Here is a 27451-nt window from a genome sequence, read left to right as displayed (position 1 = left end):
TCTCCGAATTGGCATTGGGCAGTGTCAAAGTGTAGAAGGGGGCAATGAGCGCGGTTATATGCCGTTACATTAATTTCTAAGGAGATGGCATTGACGCACAGCGCAGGGTCTCAGGGTTGATCAGTCACAAAGGACAGGCCATACATTCTAAAACACAGCGTCTATTCAGGCCCTGGAGTTGCTGCTTCTCAAAGCAAGCTGCACGTTGAGAATTTTCCCAAAAAACCCAATGCCTAAGGCAAAACGATCCCAGCCAAGCTGCTTACTAGGCTATTGTCTAGCCTGAACGTGACTCCAGGGAACCCATTCCTTAAAGGCTCAAGGTTCAAAAGGACGCTGAAGGACGAATGGTCTGGGTGGGTTACCCTAATTCCAAGAGCCCAGAAAACTGGAATCAAGAATCAAAACGGTTTTGTCAAGCGTGAACGCTCACACAGTAGAGTGCAGTAACTTAGCTGCATCCTGTGACCATGACTCCAATGGGTGAAATCTCTGAGCGATCCTGCTCTGATTCCACCACATGCAGGAAGAGCTGTGGGTGTCAGGGGTGCAGCAGGGTGCACTTCAGCCATGGTCAGCCCCAGAATCCACCTCAGGTGTGGTCATGCTTGTGCCTCAGCTGGAACGTTCTTGTCCTGAGACAAAACCCCTGACGGTACTGTGTTCTGTACCTAGCTTCCTCCCCTACAGTGTTGTATCATAAAATCCTTTCATTTGCTGGGCTCCCCGTCCCCCTCTGCTTTGCATTTGAATCGTGCTTTTACTTGGAGGGTGTTTGTAAACCCCATTTCGCCTGCGTAGTATGGTTAAGAAGGTTGTCGTGTAACTTAAACGAACTGTCTACTTACAAACCCCTTTAAAAGTAACCTGCCTCGGCAGCAGGGTACCGAGTCCACTTCCTCGTACACCAGAATCCAGGCGCCTTTTCTGCCCGCTCGCCTCGGTCTCATTTATTGGCCAATACGAGTCATGCCAAGTAAGAACCTGGGGTTCCCGCCCGGCAACAGCCCCACCGCAAGGCCTCTCCCCACTGAGGCCCCAGCGCTCTGCGCCCATGCGGCCCCAAGAATCCCGCCAGGAGCCCGGCACCCCTCGCGGGACGGCAGCGGCCAGGGTGGCTGTCCGCCAGGCTCAGTGCCAGCCAGGGGCCAGCCTGCCGGGGCCCCCGGAGCCGAACGCCCGGCCTCGGCCAGCGGCCCCAGCCCTGCACCCCGACGTGCGCGGCCGGATCCTGCCGCCATCCTGGCCCCACCGCCTCGCAGCTCCCCATCGGAGGCGCCGAGCGCAAGGGCTCCCCGCCAGGACGGCACCCGGGCCGCGCGCGCCCTCCGCCGCTCGGCCGCCAGGCGGAGGGGCTGGCCCCAGGGCTCCGAGCGCACCGCTCGCCAGCCAGCTTTAGCGCAGCTCGGGGGCAGACGCGACCAAGACGCGGCTGCTCGCGGCCCCGGCGCCCCGGCTCTCCAAGCCCCGGGAACGCGGGCGGGGACGACGCCCCACGGGGTCTGCGGTGGGGGCCCGTCGCCAGGTGGGCGGAGCCCGGCAGAGGCCACGCCCCTGAGCGGAGGTCAGGCGGGCCCCTCCATCACGCTGTTCGGCCGCGCGAGGGGGAAAACGTGCTGAGTGGTCGGCGCAAGCGCAATGGGATGCGAGCGTACTGCGCAGCCGTAATGTGTCTCTCAGGCAGGCGCAGTGGGGAGTAAAGGAGACGCCTGGGGTCAATGAGGGCGCGCGCAGGCGCAGTATGGTGCGGTAGCACTGCGCATGTGCGCCCGGGGCGTGGCGAGATGGGAGGACTGTTGACGGAGGTGCCATGGCTGCCCGCGTTTGTCAGGGAAGCGGAGCTCTCGGTTCCCCTCCGAGTCGGGCCTCCTGACGCCGCCAGTGGGCGGGGCCCCCCGGGCCGTCGCCGCCGCTGTCATGTATCCGCCTCCGCTGCCGCCGCCGCCGCATCGGGACTTCATCTCGGTGACGCTGAGCCTCGGCGAGAGCTACGACAACAGCAAAGGCTGGCGGCGGCGCTCGTGCTGGAGGGTGAGGGTCGCGCCGGGGCCCCCCGAGGCCCCAGGAGCTGCCAGTCGGCGTCCGCGGGCCGGCGGGGAGGTCCGCCCCCCCAGTCCCGGGCAGCTGCTGCCGCCGCCCACCCCCCGCTTGGGGAGCCCCGGGGTGTTTGCGCCTCACACCTGGGCGCGTTGGGGGGTCGCCTGAGTCAGCGACATGGGAAGCCCCGGGGTGCTCCCGCATCACACCTGGGCGCTTTGGGGGGTCGCCTGAGTCAGCGACACGGGGAGCCCCGGGGTGCTTCCGCATCACACCTGGGCGCCTTGGGGGGTCGCCTGAGTCAGCGACACGGGAAGCCCCGGGGTGCTTCCGCATCACACCTGGGCGCCTTGGGGGGTCGCCTGAGTCAGCGACACGGGAAGCCCCGGGGTGTTTCCGCATCACACCTGGGCGCGTTGGGGAGTCGCCTGAGTCAGCGACATGGGGGAGCTGGAGCCTGGCTCCACTGCCTGTGCAGTAGGACAGAAACGGTTTGGAGTTTTGTTTTCCTCTTACGTGCACTCATGAAGTCATCTCTCGTGTTCTCTGAGAGGGAACTTCTCCCAGTTCAAAACAGGTGATGCTGAATTACGCGTTGTCCCAATCATATGTGAGGGTTAGGAGACTTTCACTTGTGTTATTTTCATTAAAAATTGTTCTCTCCCATGCTTAGAAATGGAAACAGCTGTCACGGTTACAGAGGAATGTCGTCATCCTTCTCTCTGCTTTTCTGTTTATCTGTGGGTTCCTGTCCTACATGAATACCGCAGACCACTGGAAAGGTACCCGAACCTTAAAACGATGCTGTGATGAGTGGTGACTAGGAGTATTTACTTATCTTGCCATCTACCTTAAACAGCTCCAGGAGAGCACAAATGGCTGCTGACTGGTATCTGATCAAGATAAAGAGAAGCATAAGGGCTCTTTTCTTTTCTAACCACGTGGCCTTAGTTGTGATTTAACGTTGCCATGTAAGTCCTGATATCTCCAATCTCTCATGGAAATTCAGGTCATGAGGATCATTTTAAAGTAATTACTTTCACATTCACAATATGTATTATTGCATGGTGGGAAAGGGCAGGCAGTGCTTCATAAGGAGGTGGAAAATCTCTTCTGGTGATGGCGACTTGTGGGGGGGCGAAGCCAAGGAGCTGCTCAGGATGCACACACCACTCTCTGGGATGGAAACTATTAAGGTGAAGTGTTTGTGGGTATGCTTTGTGGGGCAGGACAAAAGTTGTCAGGTGCTTTGAAAAATATCTGGTTCACCTTGGCTGTTTCTCAATTCACTGAGATTACTCCCTTGGTGTCTTGTAGTGTCTTTCTGAATAACACTTGTCAAGATGTTTCTTATGAAGCATTTTAAGTTTTCTATTTTGTAGCTTATTTTATGATAAAATATATTTTCCTTTTTAGCCCTGAGTGGCAGGTCATCAGAAAATCAGAAGGTGCAACCAGACTTCTCTGGACCGAAACCAGCAAACCCGCCTGTCTTACCGGCTCCTCAGACTGCAGGGGCTGCCCAAGGCCTCCCAGAGATTCCACCTCAGGTACTTTAATAAACTGCACTCTACAACCCCAAAGGCATTTGTTTGGTGTTTTAATCTCCCGCTCACTCACACTGGGCTGGTGACAGAGCCTGGGGACAGAGGATGATTGCTTCATTTGCTGTTCTTTGCATTGGGCGCTAGCTGTGTGATGAGTAATAAAATAGATCCTGTCCCTTTTCTCTCGGAACTTACAAGCTGGTAGGAGACGCAGGTAACAAACCAGCAACAAACACGTGCACATACTGGCATGTCTTGTAAATTCTGTGAGAGAGAAAAGGAAGGTAGTACCTGTGGGGGCAGGTCCTCGGTGGTCAGGGAGGCCTCCCTGAGGACAAGACCGCAGACAGGCAGTCTGTTTAGAGCGAGAGCAGGGTTTCTACCAGAGGGGTGGGCAGACCTTGTGACAAGGACAAGTGTGGCACGCCCAAGGAGTTGCGGGAAATTCTGAGTGGCTGCAGCATAGGAAAGGGTAGGAGAGCAGAAGGGCACGCTCAGAGATGGACCACAGCTCTGAAGTCCTGGCGTGGCATCAGCAGCACGTGCAGTTTCAATTTATGTGCACAGAGAGATTTGAAGCTGGGGTGTGACATCTCAGGTTTTAGATAGGAAACCTGCTCTGTTGTTGTGTGGAGACTCACTGTGCTGTGGTCAGGATTGGGCAGCAGAGTCGTGGGAGAGAGTGGTGTGCGTGAGGAGAAACGTGCAGGTGGAGAAGTGGGGGGGGGTGGGAGGAAACCTGGCTGATGGCACAGTGGTGGCAGAGCAGGAGCCGGTCAGGGGACACTCAGGTGCTCCACTGAGGATCCAGATCTGTCCAGTCATGCCTGGGGGGCATACACAGAGGCTTCACATGGGGAGGGGGTGGTGTCAGGGCCAGTGTACAGAGAATAGGTCTGTACAGGAGAGACAGGTGGTGGTGGAGGGGGAGGGTAGAGCCATCAGGAGGCAGCAGGAGAGTGGGGAAGTGCTGTCAAAAAGGCATTGCTTCAGAAGGAGAGTGGCCACCTGGTCTCCAGGACACCTCTGAGAGCCAGGCAGTGCCACCACAGTGGGTGGTGTGCCCAGGACCGATGACTGCAGTTCGGCTTTAGTTTGTGTTGCTGACGTGGTGGTGGAACCTCAGGGTGAACCCCTTGGGGCCAGGTGGTGGTTTCATGCACCTGCAGGCCTGTCCTGGAAGGTGAGCTGGGCTCTGGGGTAGACCAGGAGCACATCTTAGCAGTGGCATCAGGGGTAGGCAGAAAGCTTCCTGAGGAAGCCACCACCCCCCATTGGAGATGTTTAAAAGTTAAAGGACAAGTAGAGCAGTTTTGGGTTTGGGTGCCTGGGGCAGCTCTGTGTGACCCTGGAGAGAAAGGAGGAGCCTGTACTGTAAGCAGGAAGCACCTGTGCCTCTGGGTGCCCCCAGTGGGTGGGGCTGGGGGAGGGCAGGGTGCCTCTAACTGCACCATTTAGCATTTGAACAGCTGTGATCTTTGCTTCACCAGGCCAGCTTTCAGAGTTTTATGAGTGAGTTGTAAAAGCAGGTTTAAGTCTGAAACCTGAAGCAAGCCCATTGTAATCAGTTCTCTGCCTTTCTGGAATGTTGTGTGTTTCTAGATTTGAAAGAAGGTGGAGGTTTGAGGGAGTCCAGAACTAACAAAAGAAGGAAAGAAAAAAAAAGACAAATAGCAAAAAGGGAGGAAATAGCAGCCATGCTTGAAGCGATGGATTAACGGCAGAGAATATTCAAGTCCCTGTAAGGCAGTAGACAGGACGCATCGGGAAAATTGGAAATCAGCTAGCCCCTAGAAGAAGAAATACTCTGGAAAAGGCTGTTACCTCATTGGCAGTCAGGATCAGAATCTTTAAAACGTTAAAACATTTTGAGCCCATCAACATAATTGAAAGGAAAGGTGGTTAATTTCATGTGTTGACTAGTGCAGTGCAGAGAACTACTTACTGTGGTCCTTCTAACCATTCAGGGTCTTGTGACTCCCACAGATCGAATGGGTGGGACTATGCCAATGAGGTACTTGTGGCCCATCAAGGGGGTTGGACAGCTTGCTAACAATGCAAATAAGGTGCATGGAACCCTTGGCAGGGTCGGGGAGTTGTTAGGTGCTGTCTAGTGAATTCTGACTCACAGCAACCCTGTGTACAACAGAACAAAACTGCCTAGTCCTGCACCACCTGCACAATCGTTGCTATGCTTGAGCCCATTATTGCAGTCACTGTGTCAGTCCCATTCCGTTGAAGGTCTTCCCCTCTTTTGCTGACTCTTCACCTAGCTTAATGTCCTTCTTCAGGGACTGGTCTGTCTTGATAACATGTCCAAGGTGCGTGAGGTGAAGTCTTGCCATCCTTGCTTCTAAGGAGCATTCTGGTTGTACTTCTTCCAAGATGGATTTGTTCATTTTTCTGGCAGTCTATGGTATATTCAATCTTCTCTGCCAACACCACAGTTCCAAGGCGTCAGTTCTTAAGTCTTCATTATTCATTGTCCAGCTTTTGCATGCATTATGAGGCAATTGAAAGCACCATGGCTTGGGTCAGGCGCACCTCAGTCCTCAAAGTGATATGTTTGCTTTTTAACACTTTAAAGAAGTCTTTTGCAGCAGATTTGCCTAGTGCAAAGTATCATTTGATTTCTTGACTGCTGCTTCCATGGTATTGATTGTGGATCCAAGTTCTTGATTTTTTAAAAATAGTTCTGTAATTTTTTAGTAAACATTATTTATTTTAAAGAAAATTACAGCCTAAGTATCTGTCTCCTGCTGTGACATAAATACTGCAAGTGGTGGGTTTAATGAACAGAAATTTATTCTCTCACAGCTTAAGAGGCTCCATGTCTGAATTCAGGGCACTAGCTCTTGGAAAAGGCTCTTACCGCCCACTCGGGGGGAAGGTCCTCGTCTCAGCTTCTCTAGTGTTCTGTGTGTTCTTTGGCAGCTGTTACAGATGGAATTGTGTCCCCAAAAAATACGTGTTGTAAATCCTAATCTCGATGCCTGTGGTTATAATCTCATTTGGGAACTGGGTTGTGTTTGTTATGTTAATAAGACAAGATTCCTGGAGGGCGTATCTTGAGTCGGTCTTTTGAGACATAAAGAGATTAAACAAGAGAGCAGAGCAAAGGGAAGAGATGATCACCCAGGAGCAGAAGCTCAAAGAGACAAGGACCTTCCCCTAGAGCCAACAGAGACAGAAAGCCTTCCCCTAGACCCAGCACCCTGAATTTGGACTTCTAGTCTTCGTCTCATGTGCTTTGGATATGTTATTGGGAGGAATCAGTCCCTGGAGAAGGACATCATGCTTGGAAAGGTAGAGGGTCAGTGAAAAACAGGCAGACCCTCGAGGAGATGGATATTCACAGTGGCTACAATGGGCTCAAGCATAGCGATGATTGTGAGGGTGGCGCAGGACCGGGCAGTGTTTCGTTCTGTTTTACATACGGTCACTATGAGTCGGAACCAACTTGATGGCACTTAACAACGACAGCAGCCTCCTAGACTGTGAGCAAATAAATTTCTGTCTGTTAAAGCCACCCGTTCGGTATTTCTGTGATAGCAGCACTGGAGACCTAAGACACACAGACTGGTTTAGCTATTTGAAAGCATAACTGTGTTACCCAGGAAGGTGACCATGGAGCTGCACTTCCCTGAGACCCGCTGTGCGGAGGAGGGAGGCAGAGATGCGAGTGCATGCCTATGTGGGTGGCCTCTCCCAAGCAAGGGCTGCAGGGACCCCACTGAGCTGTGGAAAAGGCTTCTGGGGGGGATGTAGGGGAGAGGTGCAGCCAACGAAGGGAGCTCAGCTCCGTGTTGTCTCTTTCTCAGCGGTACTTGGGTACAAACAGGACAGATCTCTTCAGACCCACGAGCAGGCACCTTCCTCTCCAAGAGTGGAGCCACATCTGTGCCCACAGTCGGGTCTGGCCCCTGGGGTTAGGACATCGGCACACTCACTAGTGCCTACCATCAGCACCCAAGGCCCTTTTTCGAAGTGTTACCAAGGCTTAAAGGGCTGGAGGCTGGTTCCCCTCCATAGGGCCTTTCTTATAACCCCTCGCTATTACCTTTGAGGTCTGCACGTTGAGGCTTGGACCCTGTGTCCAGGGCTGGAGTGGCCAGTCTGCAATGTCTCCTGTCCTGTTTAGTCAGAGTCGGGACATAGCTGGCCAGGTGCTCATCGTCCAAGGCTACGTACTTTAAGTGAAAACAGTGCCCTGAAGTCGCAGGTGCCGGGCCAGCCCCCAGTGCCGGGTGGGTGTGTGCGTCTGTATTTGAGGGGCATGTCCTGGATGTGAAAAAATAGCAGTGCTGGGGAACTGCGTAATTGTCACGTGTGACTTCATGTTTGTGTAGAAGCCTCGGAAGCATTCCCGACGGGGACCACCCAGCCTGCAGATCAGAGCCCCAGATAAAGATGTGAAGGATGGGATTCAGGACCTCGCAGAGCAGGAGAGAGAGGAGCTGAGTATCACGTACAGGGAGGAGAACATGCGGAGGACCGTCATCAGGTACAAGCACGTTGAGTGGCCACTGAAGCCATAGCTCTGAGCCCAAGCTGACCTGAAAAAACACAGATGAAGATAGCCGACAACGTGCACGATAGGAATTTTCCACTTGATACACACTATATGTGCTTTGTAATCGCTGTCGATGAAGCTTTAATTGATTCTAAAACCACAGTTAAAGAACTGGAAGTCAAAGCTGAGCCAGTCTCTGGCCCTTGCTCTCAGCCTAAAGTGATGTCTGAGAACCACGCGAGTTTATTTTCTCTGAGGGTGTGTGGAAGAGAAAGACAGGCAGGGTGGGGAGGAAGGGACCGGGTCTCGGGCCTGGGGAGCCCTCTGTGGGCAGTTAGCATGGGAGCGGACTGCGGCCAGCTGGACCTCCTCCCTTCCTGAGCCCCTTCCGAGTTGGGCAGGGGCAGCACGGCAGAGGGTGCTTTGCCTTGCCCTCTGGGTGGTGTCTGTGTCAAGAGCCCCAGCAGAGCTGCTGGGCGGGTAGTGGCTTCCGAGCATTGCTCTTCTGGGAGACATTTACATTTCTAGGATGTGGTTCCCCGTAATGCACGATGTGTGCCCTGACACCTGGTCCTTAAATGTCGATGCTGGGTGCAGCATTTCCAGTGCGCGTTCTTCATGATTGGGGTCAGCTTTTCTTTACTCGGGTGCCCCGGAGGGCAGGCTGCGAACCAGGTGCTCGCATGTTGCTGTCCCTCCCGTGGCAAGCACGTTGCCCTGGTGGGCACCGTGGAGGTGCTGTCCGGTGGAGGAGCCCTGGCTGGCAGGATGCCCCACAAGTCCCTGGGCCTTGGGGTCGTCAGTCCCCTCTGCGCAGTGACCCCGCCACCCTGATGTCCTTGGCTCTGTAGAGCATGACTGATCTCATTTGTGAGCATGAGTTAATCAAGGGCACAGCTTGTTGACAAGCCAGGTCCACACAAGGCCAGGGCCTGGTGGGAGAAGCAGAGTTCCTAAGGGAGATACACAGCCCTGCTCTGCCAGTCCCAGTGGCTTGGGCCCTCAGGCCATCCCCATCGTGTTGTGTCGCACACTCCCCGGCACAGCCACAGCCTCCACACGCTCCCACCTCAGGCCTCGGGCAGCCTCCTTTCCAGAACAGCCGTCTGTGGCCCCTTAGTGCCTGTCCCCCCCCAACCCCAGGAGACAGTGCTGGCACTTCTGCTAACACTGGACCGTGGTTTCCCTTGGCCTGTCAGCCTGGCGCCTCAGCGAGCTCAAGCCCAGTGAGGCAGGGCAGCAGTGAGTACCCACTAGCGCCCCATGCCCGCGAGCCTTTGGTATGCGTCGTGGTAGTCGCTGAGCTGACTGCTCTTTCTCTGACCCACTGAAGCTGGAGAGGAGCCGTCATTGAGCACGAGCTGGTCACTGAGTCCCCATCCAGGAGAGCAGATGTCCACACCCAGCGCCTGGTCCCAGAAGCCAGGACTCTGAAAGTGTCAGGTAAGTCCTGTCTCCATCTTCGTGGGCCATCCCAGTGCCTGCCATCCAGGGTCTGGTGATGGAGGTGCAGGCCAGGCATTTGGGGGCTGGCGTCTCTGTGTCCCTTGCACCTGCTAGACCTAGCACCCCCACGTCTGCGCCAAGTCTCAAGCTTCTCTCTGGAACCTGGGAGAACTGATGAGGCCACATGGTCTCTCACTGGGGCCTAAGCAATGACAAGGCAGCAGGGTGCTGGCTGGGGAAGGCTGACCTGCCCTGGGCCTGGGCCGTCCTGGGCTATGGGGCGTGTGGCACTCCACTTGGTCTCCAGGCCATCACAGCATCTGATGCTCCCCAGGATTGCGGGATCTTGGTGCCAGCCCTGTGCTCAGCACTGAGCAGCGAGGGCCCATTCAGCTCTCTCGATACCCCATGGTACAGAGGGAAAACTGAGGTTCATATGGCGGCTGACACCAGTGCTGCAAAGTCCAGGGCCCAGGCATGTGACCCTGTGCTGAGCCGTGCAGGGACCCTGAAGCTGGACTTGCACATAGCCCTGGGTGTCTCTGGGGAAACAGAGGGTCTGTGGGCGTTTAGAGTGGATGGCTAGGCTGTGGGTATCAGCAGGAGTGGTCCCCCAACCAAAATCAGAGAGGTTTGGGATGAAAACACTTGTGTGCGTGGTGCTGACAAAGATGGACAAGGAGGACACTCCCCAAGTCATACTGGCTGCCTCTGGGAAGTGCTACCAAGGGCCCTTCAGGTGGCTGTGACATCACTTCCTCTCTGAAGCCGCCTGGAGCTGATAGGACAGAGCATTCACATCTGCACGCTCAGGGTGTTCTTGTAAAAATCAGCTCTGTCATTGTCAACGTTGAGCATTTTACCCAAACTACATGGATGGGCCCACGTGGGTTCTGTGGCCTGCATGCACTGGAGGCTGGGATGGCACCAGGCAATCTGGGCTAGCCCATTTCCGTATCTTCTGGACTCTGAGGCAGAGCAGGTGGTGAGGTGCTATGGCTCTGGTGGGCAAGCCTGACTTGGAGGGTCCCCCACAGCTGAGTTCCCAACCTTTACTTCTCACTGCTGCTCTCTGGACCCAGACCCGCCAGTGACCTGATGGCAGCCCTCCCCTAACACAACTCCCTGCACCTGGGGAGCGGGCAGGTGGCTGCACTGGAGGTCTCTGCCCAGGGAACTGGCCAAGGCCCCAGGACCCCCACAGTGAGTGGCCCTTCTCCTCCCTGCAGCTCCCCCAAACAAACGCCAAAAGGCCGTGGTGGACGCATTCCGCCACGCATGGAAGGGCTACCGCAAGTACGCGTGGGGCCACGACGAGCTGAGGCCCCTGTCCAAGTCCTTCGGCGAGTGGTTCGGCCTCGGCCTCACCCTGGTCGACGCCCTGGACACTATGTGGATTCTGGGCCTGAAAAAAGGTATCTGCTCGTTCCCAAGCCTGTGGGCTGCAGCTCTGTGTGGCCTGGGGAGGAGATGAACCCAGAGTCTGGCCTGTGCTCAGCCCTGGCCCCCAGAGTCTCCAGAAGGTCAGCTTTAGACCATGGAGCTTGTGTTTGATTCTGGATTATGTGCGCTGAGGCTCTCATCCTCACATGTCTAAGTGGTGTCTATACTTATTTCTAAGTTGGTATTTTAAATGCTGGCTTTCAGTTAAAAGTTCTCTGAATAGACTGACTGCTACCCATAAGATCACTTAAGCTGTCCATTGTGTAACGGCCTTTGCTTGCCGACCACGTGTGCTGTTACTGCGGGGGCACTTTCCCAGCTGCACTGCTGGCCTGCTTTTATCTGTACGTATTGGAGACTCCCCCCTGGGAGTAGGAAACAACATTGAAACCCTGCAGGAACACCTTCAGGTTCTGCAGGTAGACCAGAGGGCACAGGTGAGGGTCCTGCAAAGTAGATGCCCGCAGGGTGCAGGTAGACCCAGAGGGCACAGGTGAGGGTCCTGCAGAGCAGATGGACAGGGCTGCACGTAGACCCAGAGTGCACAGGTGAGGGTCCTGCAGAGCAGATGCCTGCAGGGCCGCAGGCAGACCCAGAGAGTGCAGGTGAGGGTCCTGCAGAGCAGATGCCCACAGGGTGCAGGAGACCCAGAGAGCGCAGATGAGGGCAAGACTGCTCCTTTGCTCCGTAACCTGTGCTGTTTGTGTTGTAGAGTTTGAAGAAGCCAGGAAGTGGGTGTTACAGAAGTTACAGTTCCAGAAAGACGTGGACGTCAACCTGTTTGAGAGCACGATCCGGATCCTGGGGGGGCTGCTGAGCACGTACCACCTGACAGGGGACAGCCTGTTCCTGGAGAAAGCTGTGAGTGCCTGATGCCAGGGCTGCCATTTCACGCGGTGACCCCTGTGACGTGAGGACGTTCAGGGCAGTGTCCTTTGTTGCCCTGTTTTCTCTGTGACCACCCATCTGAATCTCTGTATTCGTGACGTGTGTGTCTGATGCGGCACAGTTACTGCCGCTGAAACCCATGGACACAAGTCACTAGTCTGATTGACTCCAGCTGAGTTCTGGGGCAGCGTGGCGTTGGGCAGCCACCTGCACCTTTCCCTCCCCCCAGTGGGATGGAACAGGTGACCCAACAGGATGGTGAAATGTGGACAAGGTCTCGCTGCAACCTGCTTTCCTCCTCCACCAGAAAGATTTTGGACATCGGCTGATGCCTGCGTTCCAGACTCCCTCCAAGATCCCATACTCCGATGTGAATATCGGCACTGGCAATGCCCACCCTCCCCGGTGGACCTCGGACAGCACGGTGGCCGAGGTGACCAGCATTCAGCTGGAATTCCGGGAGCTCTCTCGTCTCACAGGAAATGAGAAATTCCAGGTACAGCAGGAGGGGTGGGGGGGCAGGCAGTCGGAAGTGTCTCACGGGATCTCACCTCTGCTCATTACAGCAGCTGCAGGGACACTCATCCTGGGCTGGATAGTTGCCCAGGTGACAAGCAGAAGTGGCTTGAGTGTGGTGCAGACTCCTGTGGTCATGCTGGGGGTCTGCCTGGCTGTTCCTGCTGGAGGGCAAGAGCCAGTCGCAATCTGGTGGGTTGTTTCCACCTTGTGGCTCTCGTGAAAAGTGTTGCAGTGAACACTGGTGTACAGGTTCCTTTGTGTTTGCATCCTTGCCTTCACTCCTTCTGGGCGTATACCTAGGATTAGGATTGCTGCGTCACGTGGTAGTTCTATGTTCAGCTTTTTGAGGGGCCGCCGACAACGGATGAGGGTCCCAGTTGCTGCACAACCTCACCAGCACCTGCCGTTTCTTCTTTTTAACGGCACTGAGGTGTCTCCTTGCTGTTTCGATTTGCATCCTCCTCATGGCTGATGCCGTTGAGCATCTTCTCGTGTGCTCGTTGGCCGTTACTTTATTCCTTCTTGTGGCTGAATGATCCGTCGTGTGGGTAGACCACACTTTGTTTATGGATTCTCCAGTCGACGGATATTTGGGTAGTTTCCAGTTTGGGGCTCTTTTGAATAGTGCTGCTGTGAAAATTCATGAACATGTTTTTGTGTGAACATACGTGTTACTTATCACAGGTACATACATAGGAGTGGAATTGCTGGATCATGTGATAAACCTGTTTAACTGTTGGAGGAACTACCAGACTTGCAAAGTGGCTGTGCCATCTTACACTTTCATCAGCAGTGTAAGAGGGTTCTGATGTCCCTACACCCTTGCCAGTTTTTTTTTTATTAGAGTCGTCCTACTAGGTATGAAGTAGTGTCTTATCATAGTTTTGGTTTATATTTCCCTAGTGACTAATGTCGAGCTTCTTTTTATGTGCTCATTGGCCATTTTGGAGCCCTGGTGGCACAGGTTCTAACCAAAAAGGTCAGCAGTTCAAATCCACCAGCTGCTCTTTGGAAACCCCATGGGGCAGTTCTGCTCTGTCCTGCAGGGTCACTCTGAGTTGGAACTGAATTGACGGCAACAGGCTTGGGTTTTTTGGTTTTTTTTTTAATTGGCCAGTTATATATCTTCTTTGAAGAAGTGTTTTTTCAAATCCTTTGCCTGTTTATTAATTAGGTTATTTTTTTTTTATTGTTGAGTTTTAAGAGTTATTTATATATCATGGAAACTAGAGCTTTATCAGATACATAATTTGCAAATATTTTTTCCCATTTTGAGGATTATCTGTGTCCTTCAAAGCACAGTTTTTTTTTTTTACAATTTATTTTGTTGTTGAGAATATACACAGCAGAATATACACTAACTGAACAATTTCCACGTGTATAATTTAGTGGCATTGCAAAGCACAGTATTTTTTAATTTCTACTTCATTTTTCCTTTGGTGGCTCGGACTTTTGCTGTCATATGTAAGAAACCATTGCCTAATCCAAGGTCATGAAGATGTGTACCTGTATTTTTTCATAGGAGTGTTATACTTCCAGCTGTCACATTTAGGTTTTGGGTCCAATGTTTCTTTTTTATTGTGGTGAAAATATATGTAACGAGACATAGGCCAACTGGGCAATTTTTGCATGAAAAATTCACTGATATCGATTACGTTCTTCAAGTTGGACAACTGTTCTCACTACCCTTTCCATATTATTCCACCGCCATTAACATAAACTCAGTGCCCCCAAAGCAAAACTCCCCCTTCCCCCGCACCCCCAGTAACTGCTCTTAATCTTTGGATTCTATGTATTTATTTCATACAAGTCAGATCATACAGTATTTGTTCTTTTGTGACTGACTTATTTTGTTCAGCAATTGAGGCCATTTTGAATTAATTTTTGTACGTGGTGTGAGGTAGGGTCCAACTTCATTCTTTTGCATGTGGATGGATATCCAGTTGTCCCAGCACCATTTGTTAGAAGACTATCCTTTCCCCATTGAATGGAAATGGTACCCTTGTGGAAAATCAATCGACTGTTAAAAAAAAAACCCAGCCTGTTGCCATCAGTTCCAACTCATAGCGACCCTAAAGGACAGAGTAGAACTGCCCCATAGGGTTTCCAAGGAGCGCCTGGTGGATTTGAACTACTGACCTTTTGGTTAGCAGCTGTAGCTCTCAACCACTGTGCTACTAATTGACCATAGATGCACCAATTTATTTCTGTACTCTAAATTCTATTCTATTGATCTGCTGTATTTTTATGCAGATGATGCACGTGTTACACGTTTGTTTGCCAACTGTGCAACCCCCTTGCACACTGCTTTCCTAAGTGCGCTGTGTGGGTTACATGTGTGGGCGTATTGTTTGCCAAAAATACGGTCTGTGTTTTTGTGCCAGTGCCCCACTGTCTTGATCGCTGTTGCTTTGTGGTAGGATCTGAAGTCAGGAAGTACAAGTCTTCCAACCTTGTTCTTTTTCAAGATTTTTTTTTTTTTTTTTACTATTCTGGTTCCTTGCATTTCCATATGAATTTTAGGATCAGCTTGTCAATTTCTGTACAAAAACCAAGCTGGACTTTTCTTAGGGATTGCATCGACCCTACAGATTGCTTTGAGGAGTATTGCCGTTTTAACAGTGTGCTTGCTTCATAAACATGGGAGGTCTCTGCATTTGCTTAGGTGTTCCTTTTTTCAGTGATGTTCTGTAGTTTTCACCGTACAAGTCTTGGCACTTCTTGTTAATTTATTCGTAAGTACTTTATTGCCATTAATCCTGTTGTGAGGAATTGTTCTGTCAGCCTCGTTTTTGAATTGTTTATTGCTTGTGTTCAGAAGAGTAACTGAGGCTTGCAGGCCTCATTTGTCAGCTCTAATGGTTTTTAGGGGTTTGTGCAGGATCAGAGTTAGGGCAGATTGGAGGTTCATGTGGCCTCAGGAGATTGAATGTGCAGGCGTCCCCGTGGGCCATGCAGACACTTGTGCACCTCAGCTGTTTGAAAGCTGCTGACCCAGTGTCTACTGGCTGCTGGGGTCTTTGCTAGATGCTGAGGTACAAAAGGATAAAAAGCCGTGCCTTAGTTTCTTGCACATGTTGTTGGGGTAGGGGACCAGGAATCCCTCACAATGCAGCGTCCTGAGTGCTAGGAGACAAGTGTGCACCTTGCCAGGGGGCCAGAGGCAGGGAAGGTGCCTAAGGCCATAGGTGAGGGACCCGCTGAGGGGATGGCTTGTTTGTGAAGCATAAGCAGGAGTGTATGTGGTAGGCGGGGACAGGCCTTTGAGTGTGCAGTCTGTCTGCTCTCTACCTGGGGTGCCGCACGGGCAGCAGTGTTGGCATGTTGTAGTGAGGACACCCATGCATGCAAGCCCAATACCTGCTAGCAGGACCTGAAGTTCTGGGAGCAGACAGACTTAGGGTCGGCAGGGACAGTCAGCCTCACCCTGCCATCCAGAGCAGTAGCAGCTGAGCTGTGTCCCTGGGACATGGGGCCATCAGACGCCCCGTGGGGCAAATGGGTACAAGGACTGCTGGGGGTTCCTCCCTCCTCTGGTGAATCAGTTCTGGGTAGGGGGCTTCACTCAGCCCAGATCTCTGTAGCCCCCACACCCTCATCTACTGCAGGAGGCCGTGGCGGAGGTGACACGGCGTGTCCACTCGCTGTCTGGGAAGAAGGACGGGCTGGTGCCCATGTTCATCAATACCCACAGTGGCCACTTCACACACCTGGGAGTATACACGCTGGGAGCCAGGGCTGACAGCTACTACGAGTACCTGCTGAAGCAGTGGATCCAGGGAGGGAAGAAGGAGACGCAGTGAGGCTCTCCCCTGCCTGCCGCGGGGTCCACAGGGTGCCTGGTCCCCAGTCCTTTGTCAGGAGGCAGCTGCTGGGCTGGGCCCAGTGGGGGCCTGTCTGAACAGATGTTTCCCTTTCACCCCAGACTTCCCACAGGCCTGGCCCAGTCCCTGGGGTTCCACAGCTCAGGCGGAACTCTGCGTCCTGGGGCCATGCACTTGTCCCAGGCTGGGAAGGGCAGGCTCCTGCACACTGGCCCTGCAGGTTGTAAACACGCTGGAAATGTGGCATCCCCACCCTTGTTTCCTGAGGTTAACAGGACAAGTTTCCCCCAGTGCACAGTGTAGTCACTCAGAATTCAGCTTGGAAAATACAGATTAGCTTTTGTAAGGGAACTTTTGTCACTGAAGTCTCAGTCCTGGGGCGGACACTGCTGACCCTAGTGGACATCTGGGGTGGGTCAGGGGCCTGGCTGAGTTGCTCCAGCTCAAGGCCCCAGGACAGTTCACAAGCGACCCTACCCAGAGGTGGCTACAGCCAGCACCCTTCCTTGGTGATGATGTGGCTGTCATGGGTCTTTGGAGCCTGATTCTCCCAGGATGAAGGTGTCCAGGGGTGGTGGTTAGAAGACAGGTCCTCTTGGCTCAGGACAGGCAGATCTCAGGGCAAAGATGACAGTTGGGACTGATTGTGACTAAGGGCCCCAGTCGGAGGAACAGGAGGCACTGCCCTCCCCCAGTAGAGCCCCCCTTTCTGTGAGCCTCCTCCCCCCAGGGACAGGGCGCTCACTGTCTGCGAGCCTGGGTTTACAGCTGGGCCTGTTCCTGAGGGCCTAGGCTGGGAGTGGGGGCCTGGGCCTCAGTGTGTCTCAGGGAGACCTAGCACAGCGCTTATCCACAGGCTCCTGGAGGACTACGTGGAGGCCATCGAGGGCGTGAAGAAGCACCTGCTGCACAGCTCTGAGCCCAGCAAGCTCACCTTTGTCGGGGAGCTGGCCCATGGTCGCTTCAGTGCCAAGATGGTGAGTGCTGACCCAGCTCTGGGCTCGAGGGTCTGGGAACTCAAGGATGCTGTTTGTGCGACAGCCCATCTCACTGCCCTGAGCCTCGAGGAGGCAGGGCCATCCCAGGTTCCATGTGTGAGCCCGTCCCAGCAAGGGGCCGACACTTGCAGAGGTCCAGGGTGTAGGGGGAGGGCACACAGAGGGAGCCAGTCAGAAGGCCACGCCCTTAGCTGGTGTTCCTGTGCTTCTTCCCCCATGAGCACCAGGGGGGCAGCCCTGTCCTCCTGCTGCTAGTAGCTATGCGCAGGCTCTCACTTGCTCGCTCAGCTGGCAGTGGTGACGGACCCTCTGGTTTCCAGGACCACCTGGTGTGCTTCTTGCCAGGCACGCTGGCTCTGGGGGCCCACCACGGGCTGCCAGCCGAGCACATGGACCTGGCCAAGGCGCTGATGGAGACCTGCTACCAGATGAACCGCCAGATGAAGACGGGGCTGAGCCCAGAGATCGCCCACTTCAATGTGGTCCCCCAGGAGGGCCACCAGGACGTGGAGGTCAAGGTGAGTGCTGGCAGGCTGAGGGGTGGCCTGTGGGCCAGAGCCCTCGCTGAGCCCACACGTCCCTACAGCCGGCAGACAGGCACAACCTGCTGCGCCCAGAGACGGTGGAGAGCCTGTTCTACCTGCACCGCTGCACGGGGGACAGCAAGTACCAGGACTGGGGCTGGGAGATCCTGCAAAGCTTTAACACCTACACACGGGTGAGCCGTCCTCTGGCCGTTCCTGGTCACCGTGCAGAGGGGATGGCTGAGATGTGGAGGACACCTTCACTTATGGGGTGGTGGGTGCTCACTGGGGTGGATGCTTACGGGGTGGTGGACGCTTTGGTGGTGGTGGGTGCTCACGGGGTGGACGCTCATGGGGCGGGTATTTCCCAAGTCTGGGGTGGGGGAGGGATGTGTCTGCAGAACTGATGACACCTCTGCCTTGCCCCTGCCCAGGTCCCCACAGGCGGCTACTCCTCTATCAACAATGTCCAGGATCCCCAGAATCCAGGCCCGAGGGACAAGATGGAGAGCTTCTTTCTGGGGGAAACGCTGAAGTACCTGTACCTGCTCTTCTCTGATGACGCAGACCTGCTCAGCGTGGACGCCTATGTGTTCAATACGGAGGCCCACCCCCTGCCCATCTGGACTCCCTCCTAGGGTTTGGGAACCCGGGCAGGAGCAGTGGACAGAGGCTGACCAGGGCGTGGGCATCCTTGATCTTAGCCGTGGGTCTCCTACTGGTCACTGGTGCCTGTCGAGCTCCAGGTTGGACTGGGACAGAGCCCGGTGGGCAGCCAGCCGGACGCCTCAGGGCCAGGCGCCAGCCTCAGGGCAGCAGCTCTGGACTGTTCCCCACCTGACTCCTAGTCAGGAGCCACCAGGACCACGTCAGAATAAACCGTGGCAGGTGTGTGATCCACGTGGCCCAGCCCACCGCAACCTCCTCTTCCTTCCTCAAGACTAATCATGACTTGTGATTCCAGGGCTGGAACCTCCTGTCTGTGCTGGGTCTGGGCTGCTAGGTGTCCTGTTCAGAGAGGAGCTGAGCACCCGGCCCAGGACATGGCTGGGCTCAGGCTCAGCCAGCCTGTGAGCATCCTGGGCCCAGGGGGCTTGTGGTGGTGGCGGCTGTGCCCCATGGGGACATCGGGCTCAGGGCCGGCTCTCGTGTTTACACGTTGGACTCAGGGATTCCAGCCGCCCTGCAGGGGCTCAGAGGGCCGGGTGACACGTTCATCCTGCTTTCAGCCGCCCGGTGGAGTGGGGCTTTTAAAATTAGGATAAACATGGATTTGCTCTCAGGTGTCTGACACGTGCATTCCTGGTCTGTGAAGCCTGTGGGTTGAGTGCAGAGGGAAGGTAGGTGCTGTGTGGGCTGGTCCTCGCCCCATCCTGCTGAGACTGAGGACCGCGCGGTAGGGAGCTCAGCCCTGGCAGAGTGCTTGCCCGGCCCCTTTCTACCAGGCTCTGTGCCTGGGTGGAGGGAGTGCCAGCTCCAGCTGTTTCCACAGTGGCTGCAGCCTCCCACCAGCTGAGGACCCCACAAGGTGTCTGGGCTCTGTCTACCTTGTCTTCCACCCCCTGCGGCTCCTCTCCCCATCATGTGATACCCAGAAATCCACTGGTTCGTACAGGTGGTCCTCTTAATTGCCAGCCCCACCAGGCCAGCTGTGGTCTGAGGGGTGTCCTGGGCACACCCCCTTACCTGTCCCTGAGGCTCAGGGCAGCGGCAACCCAGGGTACCCACACCCCCACCCTCAGCTATCTCTCCTGACCCCTCACCTGCTGGCCACCCCCCAACCTGTGCATCCCCTGTGCCGGGGAGGGGTGCAGAGCCAGGTTCCACCATGGCCCTTGTCTCCCTGAGGGCCAGAAGTAGAGGTGGGTGGATGTGTCCCCTGCAGGGGTTGGGGGTAGCAGTGGGCAGGGAGGCCCCTCACTCGCCCAGACCTCAGGATTTCAGTGGTGTGGAGGTAGCTCCTGGGCCACTGTTGCTGAGATCACAAGTACTCCACCTGTTGGAGGGACAAGGGTCAGCCAGGGCAAGGGCTGGGGGCCCCCAGAACATGCTGCCATGAGTGGGACAAGAGTGCCCATGGGTGGCATCCCCTAGGAAGGACCTGCCACATGGGCATCTTTCAGGATAGACCTGAGCAGTAGCCGGGTGTGCCCATCTGCAGCTCACCTTTCCAGGACAGGTCTCCACAGTAGAGTCCTGTACAGAAGCAAGAGGGAGTCACTGGATATGGGATTTTCGTCCCTGTGGTCCTAAGTCACCAGATAATAGAATTGAAAATTCTATGTTTTATTAAATGTATCCCTTATTTTAAGAGATTGTGATAGAGCGCGTTCATTTTCCTGGGATGGTCTCCCCCCACCCCCTCCCCACGCTGCATGGGGGCAGGAGTGGGCACATAGGTTCCTGTGACAAAGGGGGAGGCATGCAGGTCCAGATCTGCTTCTCTGGAAGCTCAGAGGATGGTCAGCCTTGGGATCTGGTGTCCACGCCCAGAGGGCCAGAGGCCCATTTGCAAGTTATGAGTTTAAGCAAGGGTGCCCTCTTCTTAGGCCACGAAGCCGTGGCCGTGGGACATGACCCTCCCCAGAGAGGACAAGATGCTCTCGACCAGAGAACCAGATGCTTTATTCAGCCCCAGCATCCCCCTCAGGTGGGCTACACACCCAACGGCAACTGTGGACCCAGCATTGGTGGTGGGGGCAGGGGGATGAAGCAAGGTCAGGAAGATCCCATCAGCAAGTGGGGGACAAGGGCTTCGGCTGAGACTCATCTTCCCTCGGCTCTTTGTCCTATGTGGGATCGTCTGGTGACAGAACCTAAGACCCCTCCCGTTCAAGTTTCCTCCTTGCCTCGGGACAGAACTTGGAGAGGGGCCAGCTGGCCCTCGGCCCCTGGGCCACACGGCCTACCACGGCCTTCTGGCTGCCTTCACCCACTCATGGATGAGGGCAGCCTCAAGCTTCCGAGCCTCCACAACTGACGCAGGGTCTGCTGGGTTGGACTCCCTGAGGAGCAGGCACCAGGGATGGGTGGTGAGGACCCGTGTAGGTGAGCCTGATGCCCCCACCCGCACCCAGCCGGAAGAGAAGGGAGCCAGGCAAAGCAGCACTCCCCACTCCCCACACCCCAGGAACCTCCCCAGCAGTGGGACTGGGCTGTACCTGAGGTCTAGGTGGTGGGCTCCCCCCTGGATTGTAACAGCGATGACTGACGCACTCAAGTTGCTCCGTATCTGTTGTCAGTGAGGGAAACTCATCAGGGGTGCTGGTTATGCTCTGAGCCACAACCAGTCCCCACCACAGACCTTCCAACTGCTGCATAATACAGTTTGTGGGGCGCAGCCAAAGTAGCAATTTGAGGTAAGTGCATAGCCTTGAATGCTCACAGTAGAAAGGGAAGGGTGCAGGTTAATGAGGCAGATATCCAAGATAAGAGATCAGGAAAAGAAAAACCAATAAAGGGGGGAGAGAAAATATGAAGACTGAAGCAAAAATTAATGAAACGGAACCAAGGTGTGATAGAAAAGACCAGCAAAACCAAAGGCTGGTTTATGTAAAACCGTTCCGGCAACCCCAACCAGGAAAGCCCTGCACAGAATCACTATTCAAACTCAACGGGCCATATAAAATCTAAAACAATAAAGATCATGGAAAAAAAAAAAACAGGGACAATGCTATGAACCCTAGTACATAGCATAAACAGTATACAAAACATAACAATGCACAAACACCAGAAGAGAAACTAGATAACTGGGAGCTCTTAAAAATCACTTATGCTCATCCAAAGACTTCACCAAAAGACTAAAAAGACAGCCTACAGACTGGGAAAAAAAATTTGGCTACAACATACTCAATCAGGGTCTAATCTCTAAAACCTACAAGATACTGCAAAACCTTAACAACAAAAAGACAACCCAATTAAAAAATGGGCAAAGGATAGGAATAGGCACTTCACTAAAGAAGACATTCAGGCGGCTGATACATGAGAAGACGCTCACGATCTTTAGCTGTTAGAGAAATGCAAATCAAAACTACAATGAGATATTATCTCACCCCAACAAGGCTAACATTTATCAAAAAAACACAAAATGATAAGTGTTGGAGAGATTGTGGAGAGACTGAAACACACACTGCCAGTAGGAATGTAAAATGGTACAACCACTTTGGAAATTGATTTGGCACTTCTTTAAAAAGCTAGAAATAGTACCATACGATCCAGCAATCCCACTGCTTGGAATGCATCCTAGAGAAATAAGAGCTGTCACACAAATAGACATATGCACACCCATGTTCACTGCAGCACTGTTCACAATAGCAAAAAGATGGAAACATCCTAGGTGCCCATCAATGGATGAATGGATGAACAAATAATGGTATATTCACACAGTGGATACTATGCAACGGTAAAGAACAACGGTGACTCAGAAACATCTCACAACATGGATGAACCTGGAAAGCACTATGCTGAGTGAAATTAGTTGCAAAAGGACAAATATTGTATGAGACCACTATTATGAGAACTCAAGAAAAGGTTCTTTGACGGTTACAAAGGTAGGGAGGGAGGGAGACAGGTATTCGCTAGCAGACAAGAATTATCTTAGGCGAAGGAAGGACAACACACAACACGGGGGAAGTCAGCACAACTGGACTAAACCAAAAGCAGTTTCCTGAACACAACCAAACACTTCCAGGGATGGAGTAGCAGGGGCAGGGGTCTGGAGACCATGGTTTCGGGGGACATCTAGGTCAATTGGCATTACAAAGCTTATTAAGAAAATGGTCTGCACCCCACTTTGGTGAGTGGTGTCTGGGTCTTAAAAGTTAGTGATAGGCCATCTAAGATGCAACAATTGGTCCCAACCTACCTGGAGCAAAGGACAATGAAAAATACCAAAGACACAAGGAAAATATTAGCCCTAGAGACAAAAAGGGCCGCATAAACCAGAGACTCCAACAGCCTGAGACCAGAAGAACTAGATGGTGCCTGGCTACCACCAACAAACACCCTGATAAGAAACACAACACAGTCCCTGACAGAGCAGGAAAAAAGTGGGGTCCGGAACTCAAATTCATGTAAAAAGACCAGACTTAATGGTCAGACTGAGACTAGAGGAACCCCAGAAGACATGGTCCCTGGACTCTGTTAACCCAGAACTAAAACCATTCCTGAAGCCAACTCTTCAGACAAAGATTAGACTGGACTATAAGACATAAAATGATATTCGTGAAGAGTGTGCTTCTTCTCGGGTAGATACGTGAGACTAAATGGTCAGCTCCTCTCCGGAGGCGAGATGAGAAGGCAGAAAGGGACAGGAGCTGGCTGAATGGACACGGGAAACCTGGGGTGGAAAGGGGGACTGTACTGTCACATTATAAGGATGGCAACTAGGCTCACATAACAATGTGTGCATACATTTCTGTATGAGAAACTAACTTTAGCTGTAAATTTTCACCTAAAGCATAATTAAAAAAAAAAAAAAAACCCAAAGGGGCCATAACTGCAGAACAGGGACCAGAGCCGAGAGCCCACCAGGACCCACTTGGTGACAGTCTGTTGAGGTTGCGACCACTCACCCCGCCCCCCGCCCAGGGGTCCAGGTCACCGTTGGAGAAGATGATGTTGCTGGCAGCTTTGAGTTCTGAAAGAGACACAGCAAGAATGGTGAGAGACCATCAGGGCCCCCAAAATCTGAGAGCCATGGGGGAAAGGTGGCCAGGGTCCCGCTGTAGTCTCGGGGGTGGGGGTAGGCATCTGGCCATTAAGGTCACTAGCTAGGGTGGGGGCAGAGGTGGGGCCAGCCCAGTGCAGAGGGAAAGAGGCCTCCCTGCCCCGGCCGTGCCTGCCCCCCAGAAGCTGGTCCGCAGCCAGTCCCGCCGAGGCCACACGCCCCACGTGTCCAGGCAGTACTGCTGGCGCAGTGACTCGGTGAACAGGAGCTCAGGAAACATATCGCTCATGTTGTTGCTGGCAAAGGTCAGGTTGATCTCGGTGCAGGCCTGCGGGCACACCCCCATACTGGTCAGGTCAGGCAGGGCGGGGCAGCCTGCTCCACAACTACCACACCGCATACCTGATAGTCCCAGGCCTCCGCGTCAGGGCCGGAGCCACAGCCCGTGGGGTCTGCACAGCTGCGGTACTGCCGGTAGATGCTGTAACAGGGCTCGGTCCCTGAGGAGTTGTACAGCAGTCCTGGGGGGAGGGGGAACGCAGGCACCACGCACTCAGGGCCCCCTCTGAAGTTCACGCCTGGTGAGGCATGGGGTGGGGTCTGTGCAGTTGAGGTGGCCTGGCTGCCCAGCCATGCTTCCACTCTAGAATTGCCCTTCGTGCCTGGGGACCCCAGTGGCCCCTGGAGCAGCGCCCCTTCATGCTGGACCCAGGGACACGGGGGGATTCTGCTCCCCTCATCACAGTGGTCTTGGGTCCTTGTCCCCATGCAGCCCCCCACTCAACACCTAACCCTCCACAGTAAGAAGTGGCGGCTTCCTGCTCCCCAACCCAGCCAGACGCACCCACCAGTGCACGGAGCCCCACGATGCTCTGTTTCTCACTCAGCAGCCGATCGCAGCCAGCCTGGGTGGAGGGGGCTCCTGAGGGGTGGCACGTTCTCTGCCAGCAGCCTCTCCTCACTCCAGCCTACCCCTCCTGTCCCAGGGCCTGGCTGAGGAGGCGGTGCAAGGCCTCAACCAGACCCCCACTGGCTGCCAGGCAGCTGTCCCTCCTCCAACCCCTCCTCCTGTTTCCAGCCTGGCCCACGCACCCTGGGGATGTGGCCTCACTCTGACAGGGTTGGCCGGAAGAGGGCCCAGGAAGTTGGTGGGGTATGGGTAGTCCATCATGGCCAGCACGGTGAAGGCGTTGCGAGCAAACGCAAACAGCTGGGTCAGGTCCTGGCTGGAGAGTGGCTGACAGGTGCCAAACTCCCGGCTGATGGTGTCGTAGGCTGCAGGGAAGGAGCAAGGACAAGAATTAAGGAGACTGTGGATGAGCCTGCTTGGGGAGGGGGGCCTGTGGGGCAAGAGCACCAGCAGGTGGGGGGCAGCAGGAGGACAGATGACAGATGGGGGCGGGTGGTCCTCTCACCTTCCTGTAGAAATAAGTCCTTGATCTGCCGGAACGCGTCCCGCACTCCCTGAGCACATTTGGGACTCTGACCCTCAAAGTCCTGGAGAGTGAATGCTTGTTGTCGCCGTGGCCCCCAGCCCATTTGGCCCCCCAACCCTCACAGTCCCCAGCCCTCGGCCAGCCCAGGACTCCCCAGGTCCCCACTCACTGCGGTGACATCCCGGAAGAACTGGTAGGAGTCCCCAAGGCCTGCAACAGCTATGAGGGGTGCGCTGGCTGCCAGAGCCCCCGCCACGAGGTGAGGGTACTTCATGCGCATATAGGCACTCAGCATTCCCCCATAACTGGGTGGGGTGGGGGCACAGGGTTATGATAGCTGGTCCACCCACCATGGCACCCTACAACATGAGTGGGCCCTGGACACCTTCCCACATGGCCCGAGAGGTTCTGGGGCTGGTCCCGCCCTCCACCCCGCACACCCTGTTTTCTTCTTTTCTCCTCAGAGGCTGAGTGCCTTCAAGAAGGACCCTGGATTTCCTGAGACCTACAAGCACCCCGAGGGCTCTGTACATATCACTAAGTCCTGGGAACAGCCCCAATTGAGGGGGGTCTCCCCACTACTGTGGCTGGAACATGCAGGCCAGTGGGGCACTCAGGGGAAGAGCAGGGAGGGCTTCCAGAAAGCGGGGGCCCCTAAGCAGGGATGCTAAACTGAGAGGACAGGACAGAGAGGGCTGAGAAGACCCCAGAACTCCGTGGGGGCGGGGCTGAGGGCAGCAGAGGCCCTGAGCTGTGCAGAGGGTACAAGGGGCAGGACCTGGGTGGGAGATTTGGGACATCTGGGAGGTTGACTCCGGGGTGGGCCACTTCGGACAGGGGGGCTGAGTGGGGAGCTGGGGCTGACAATGCCGCCAGGTGCGCTGAGGTTGGCACTCCTGGGAGAGCGAGGATCAGTGTCCGGCCCAGCCCCAGGAGCCCCCGCCCCGCCCATGTGCGCAGGGCCCACCTCCCGCCGAAGGCGATGGCTGGGGCGTCCTGGGCCCCGAAGCTCGCCCGCAGCGCCTGCAGCAGCACCGCAAAGTCGGCCAGGGCCTGCTCCACCGTCAGGAGCTCCGTGCGCCCGCGCTGCGTGGACTGCGCGCCAAATGGCAGCGACTTCCCGTAGTACCGCTGTGGACGACAGGGGCAGACGCTGACCCGCGCCCGCCGGCCCGGGGCACCTCCCGCGGGGACCAGCGACCTGATACCCACGTGCTCTGCGAAGACTACCAGGGCTGCCTCCCGCGCGGCCAGCTCCAGAATGAAGCCCGAGTTATTGGCGAAAGACCACACGTCCCCCTCGTTCCCCGTGTAGAAGAATATAGGCCCCTCGTTCCTCTTCCAGAACTTCTCTGCGAGGGGGTGGAGGCAGGCAGGGGTCGGCCCGCGGGGACTCGCAAGCTCCCCGAGTCCCGGGCCTGCACAGTCCCCCCGGGGTCTCCGCAGGGTCTGCCAGTCCCCAAACCGCAGGGTCTCCCCGGGGTCTCCCCAGGGCCCCTGAGCCCGCAGGGTTTCCACAGGGTCTCCCAGGGCCTCCGGACCGCGGGGTCTCCCCGGGGTCTCCAGGGTTCTGGGCCCCTGGCCCCCACTACCCCATGACTCCACACAGGGCTGACCTCACCTGACACCAGGAACCGCTGGCGGAAGGTCTTGTTGCCAAACCTCTCGAAGTTGAAGTGGTCCAGCAGCTGCTCGAAGTAGCCCTCCCGGAAGCCGGGGTCTGCGACCCTGTGGGCTGGGGGGGACACGCCGGTGAGACGGGAGACGTGGGGGCGGTGAGGGGCCCGGGTCTGGCGCCGCACTCACCCCCGACCTCACCCCTGGCCGCGGGGCCGCGCAGCCCAAGCGCCAGCAGCAGGGCCAGGGCCCACCGCAGGGCCGGCCAGGCCGCGGGGACGCACGGCTCCCGCCTCATATCTGGATGCGGCCCCCGCCGACGTGAGTCACGTGGAGGGTCACATGGCCGGGGGCCCACGTGACAGCCCGGGCGGGGCCGGCACTTCCCTGCCCCGCTGCTGCGCGCCTTCCCTTGGGTCCTGAAGGTTCCCGGGCTCCCGGAGGTCAGGGCTGGCTGATGCTCGCGTCCCCATGGAGACGGCGCTGGGCCACCGAGGCCATCCGTGACCCCGAGCTGGGCGGGGAGGGGGCCGTGACCCCGAGCTGGGCGGGGAGGGGGTCGTGTCCCCGGCTGCTCATCCTCCAGAGGCCTCAGCGAGCGTTCCCGGGGGGCCGTGTCCTCGGAGGTGCCAGGCCCCCGCCTGCCGCAGCCGTCACCCTGGTCTCCCATCCTTCCTCCTTCTGTGGTGCCCAGCGTCGGCAACAATCCCGACGTCCCCGTGGAGCTAATCCTGGGCCGGGCGCGCGTCCCCAACACGCACACAACTGAGAAGTACGGCCCTATGCGTCCCCCTCCACCCCCCCGCCCTGTCACCCCGCGGCCCCATCTGTGTCCCCTCGCCCATGCCGGCTCGGTAAGCACAGGCCCGAGGGGCGGGGCTGCTTTTGAAGGCAGGATCAGGGGAAGCCACCGGGAGGGACAGTTTCTAAGGGAGGAAGGGAAGGGGCCTGGACAGGGTGGTGTTGGTAAAGGGCGAGGGCTTTTGTGGCT

At 55.6% G+C, this 27451-nt stretch overlaps 2 protein-coding genes across 3 annotated transcripts; one reads left to right on the top strand and one right to left on the bottom strand.

The window, feature by feature from the left end:
• Nucleotides 1–1767: 1767 nt before the first annotated feature.
• Nucleotides 1768–19021, top strand: MAN1B1 (mannosidase alpha class 1B member 1). Of its 2 annotated transcripts, none has more exons than XM_049895826.1 (13): nucleotides 1768–2031; nucleotides 2711–2819; nucleotides 3454–3587; nucleotides 7934–8088; nucleotides 9431–9540; nucleotides 10773–10958; nucleotides 11699–11847; nucleotides 12182–12370; nucleotides 16002–16192; nucleotides 17074–17194; nucleotides 17536–17733; nucleotides 17802–17933; nucleotides 18174–19021. In XM_049895826.1, the coding sequence occupies exons 1-13, from the start codon at nucleotides 1918–1920 to the stop codon at nucleotides 18375–18377; spliced, it is 1992 nt and encodes a 663-aa protein (XP_049751783.1). In that variant the 5' UTR covers nucleotides 1768–1917; the 3' UTR covers nucleotides 18378–19021. The 2 variants fall into 2 exon arrangements, with proteins under 2 accessions (XP_049751783.1, XP_049751785.1); XM_049895828.1 differs by having other exon boundaries at nucleotides 1938–2614.
• A 1321-nt stretch (nucleotides 19022–20342) lies between these two features.
• On the bottom strand, nucleotides 20343–27145 carry DPP7 (dipeptidyl peptidase 7). Its single transcript, XM_049895829.1, has 13 exons — nucleotides 26662–27145; nucleotides 26465–26578; nucleotides 26056–26195; nucleotides 25811–25974; nucleotides 25013–25148; nucleotides 24823–24904; nucleotides 24519–24682; nucleotides 24252–24312; nucleotides 23810–23928; nucleotides 23579–23735; nucleotides 23313–23377; nucleotides 20901–20971; nucleotides 20343–20744 (listed from the first exon to the last, which is right to left on the bottom strand). The coding sequence occupies exons 1-13, from the start codon at nucleotides 27128–27130 to the stop codon at nucleotides 20645–20647; spliced, it is 1842 nt and encodes a 613-aa protein (XP_049751786.1). The 5' UTR covers nucleotides 27131–27145; the 3' UTR covers nucleotides 20343–20644.
• Between the last annotated feature and the right edge of the window lie 306 nt (nucleotides 27146–27451).

Source organism: Elephas maximus, chromosome 9 (assembly GCF_024166365.1).
Source record: "Elephas maximus indicus isolate mEleMax1 chromosome 9, mEleMax1 primary haplotype, whole genome shotgun sequence".
Taxonomy (NCBI): Eukaryota; Metazoa; Chordata; class Mammalia; order Proboscidea; family Elephantidae; genus Elephas; species Elephas maximus.
This window is presented reverse-complemented; position numbering and strand designations above follow the sequence as displayed.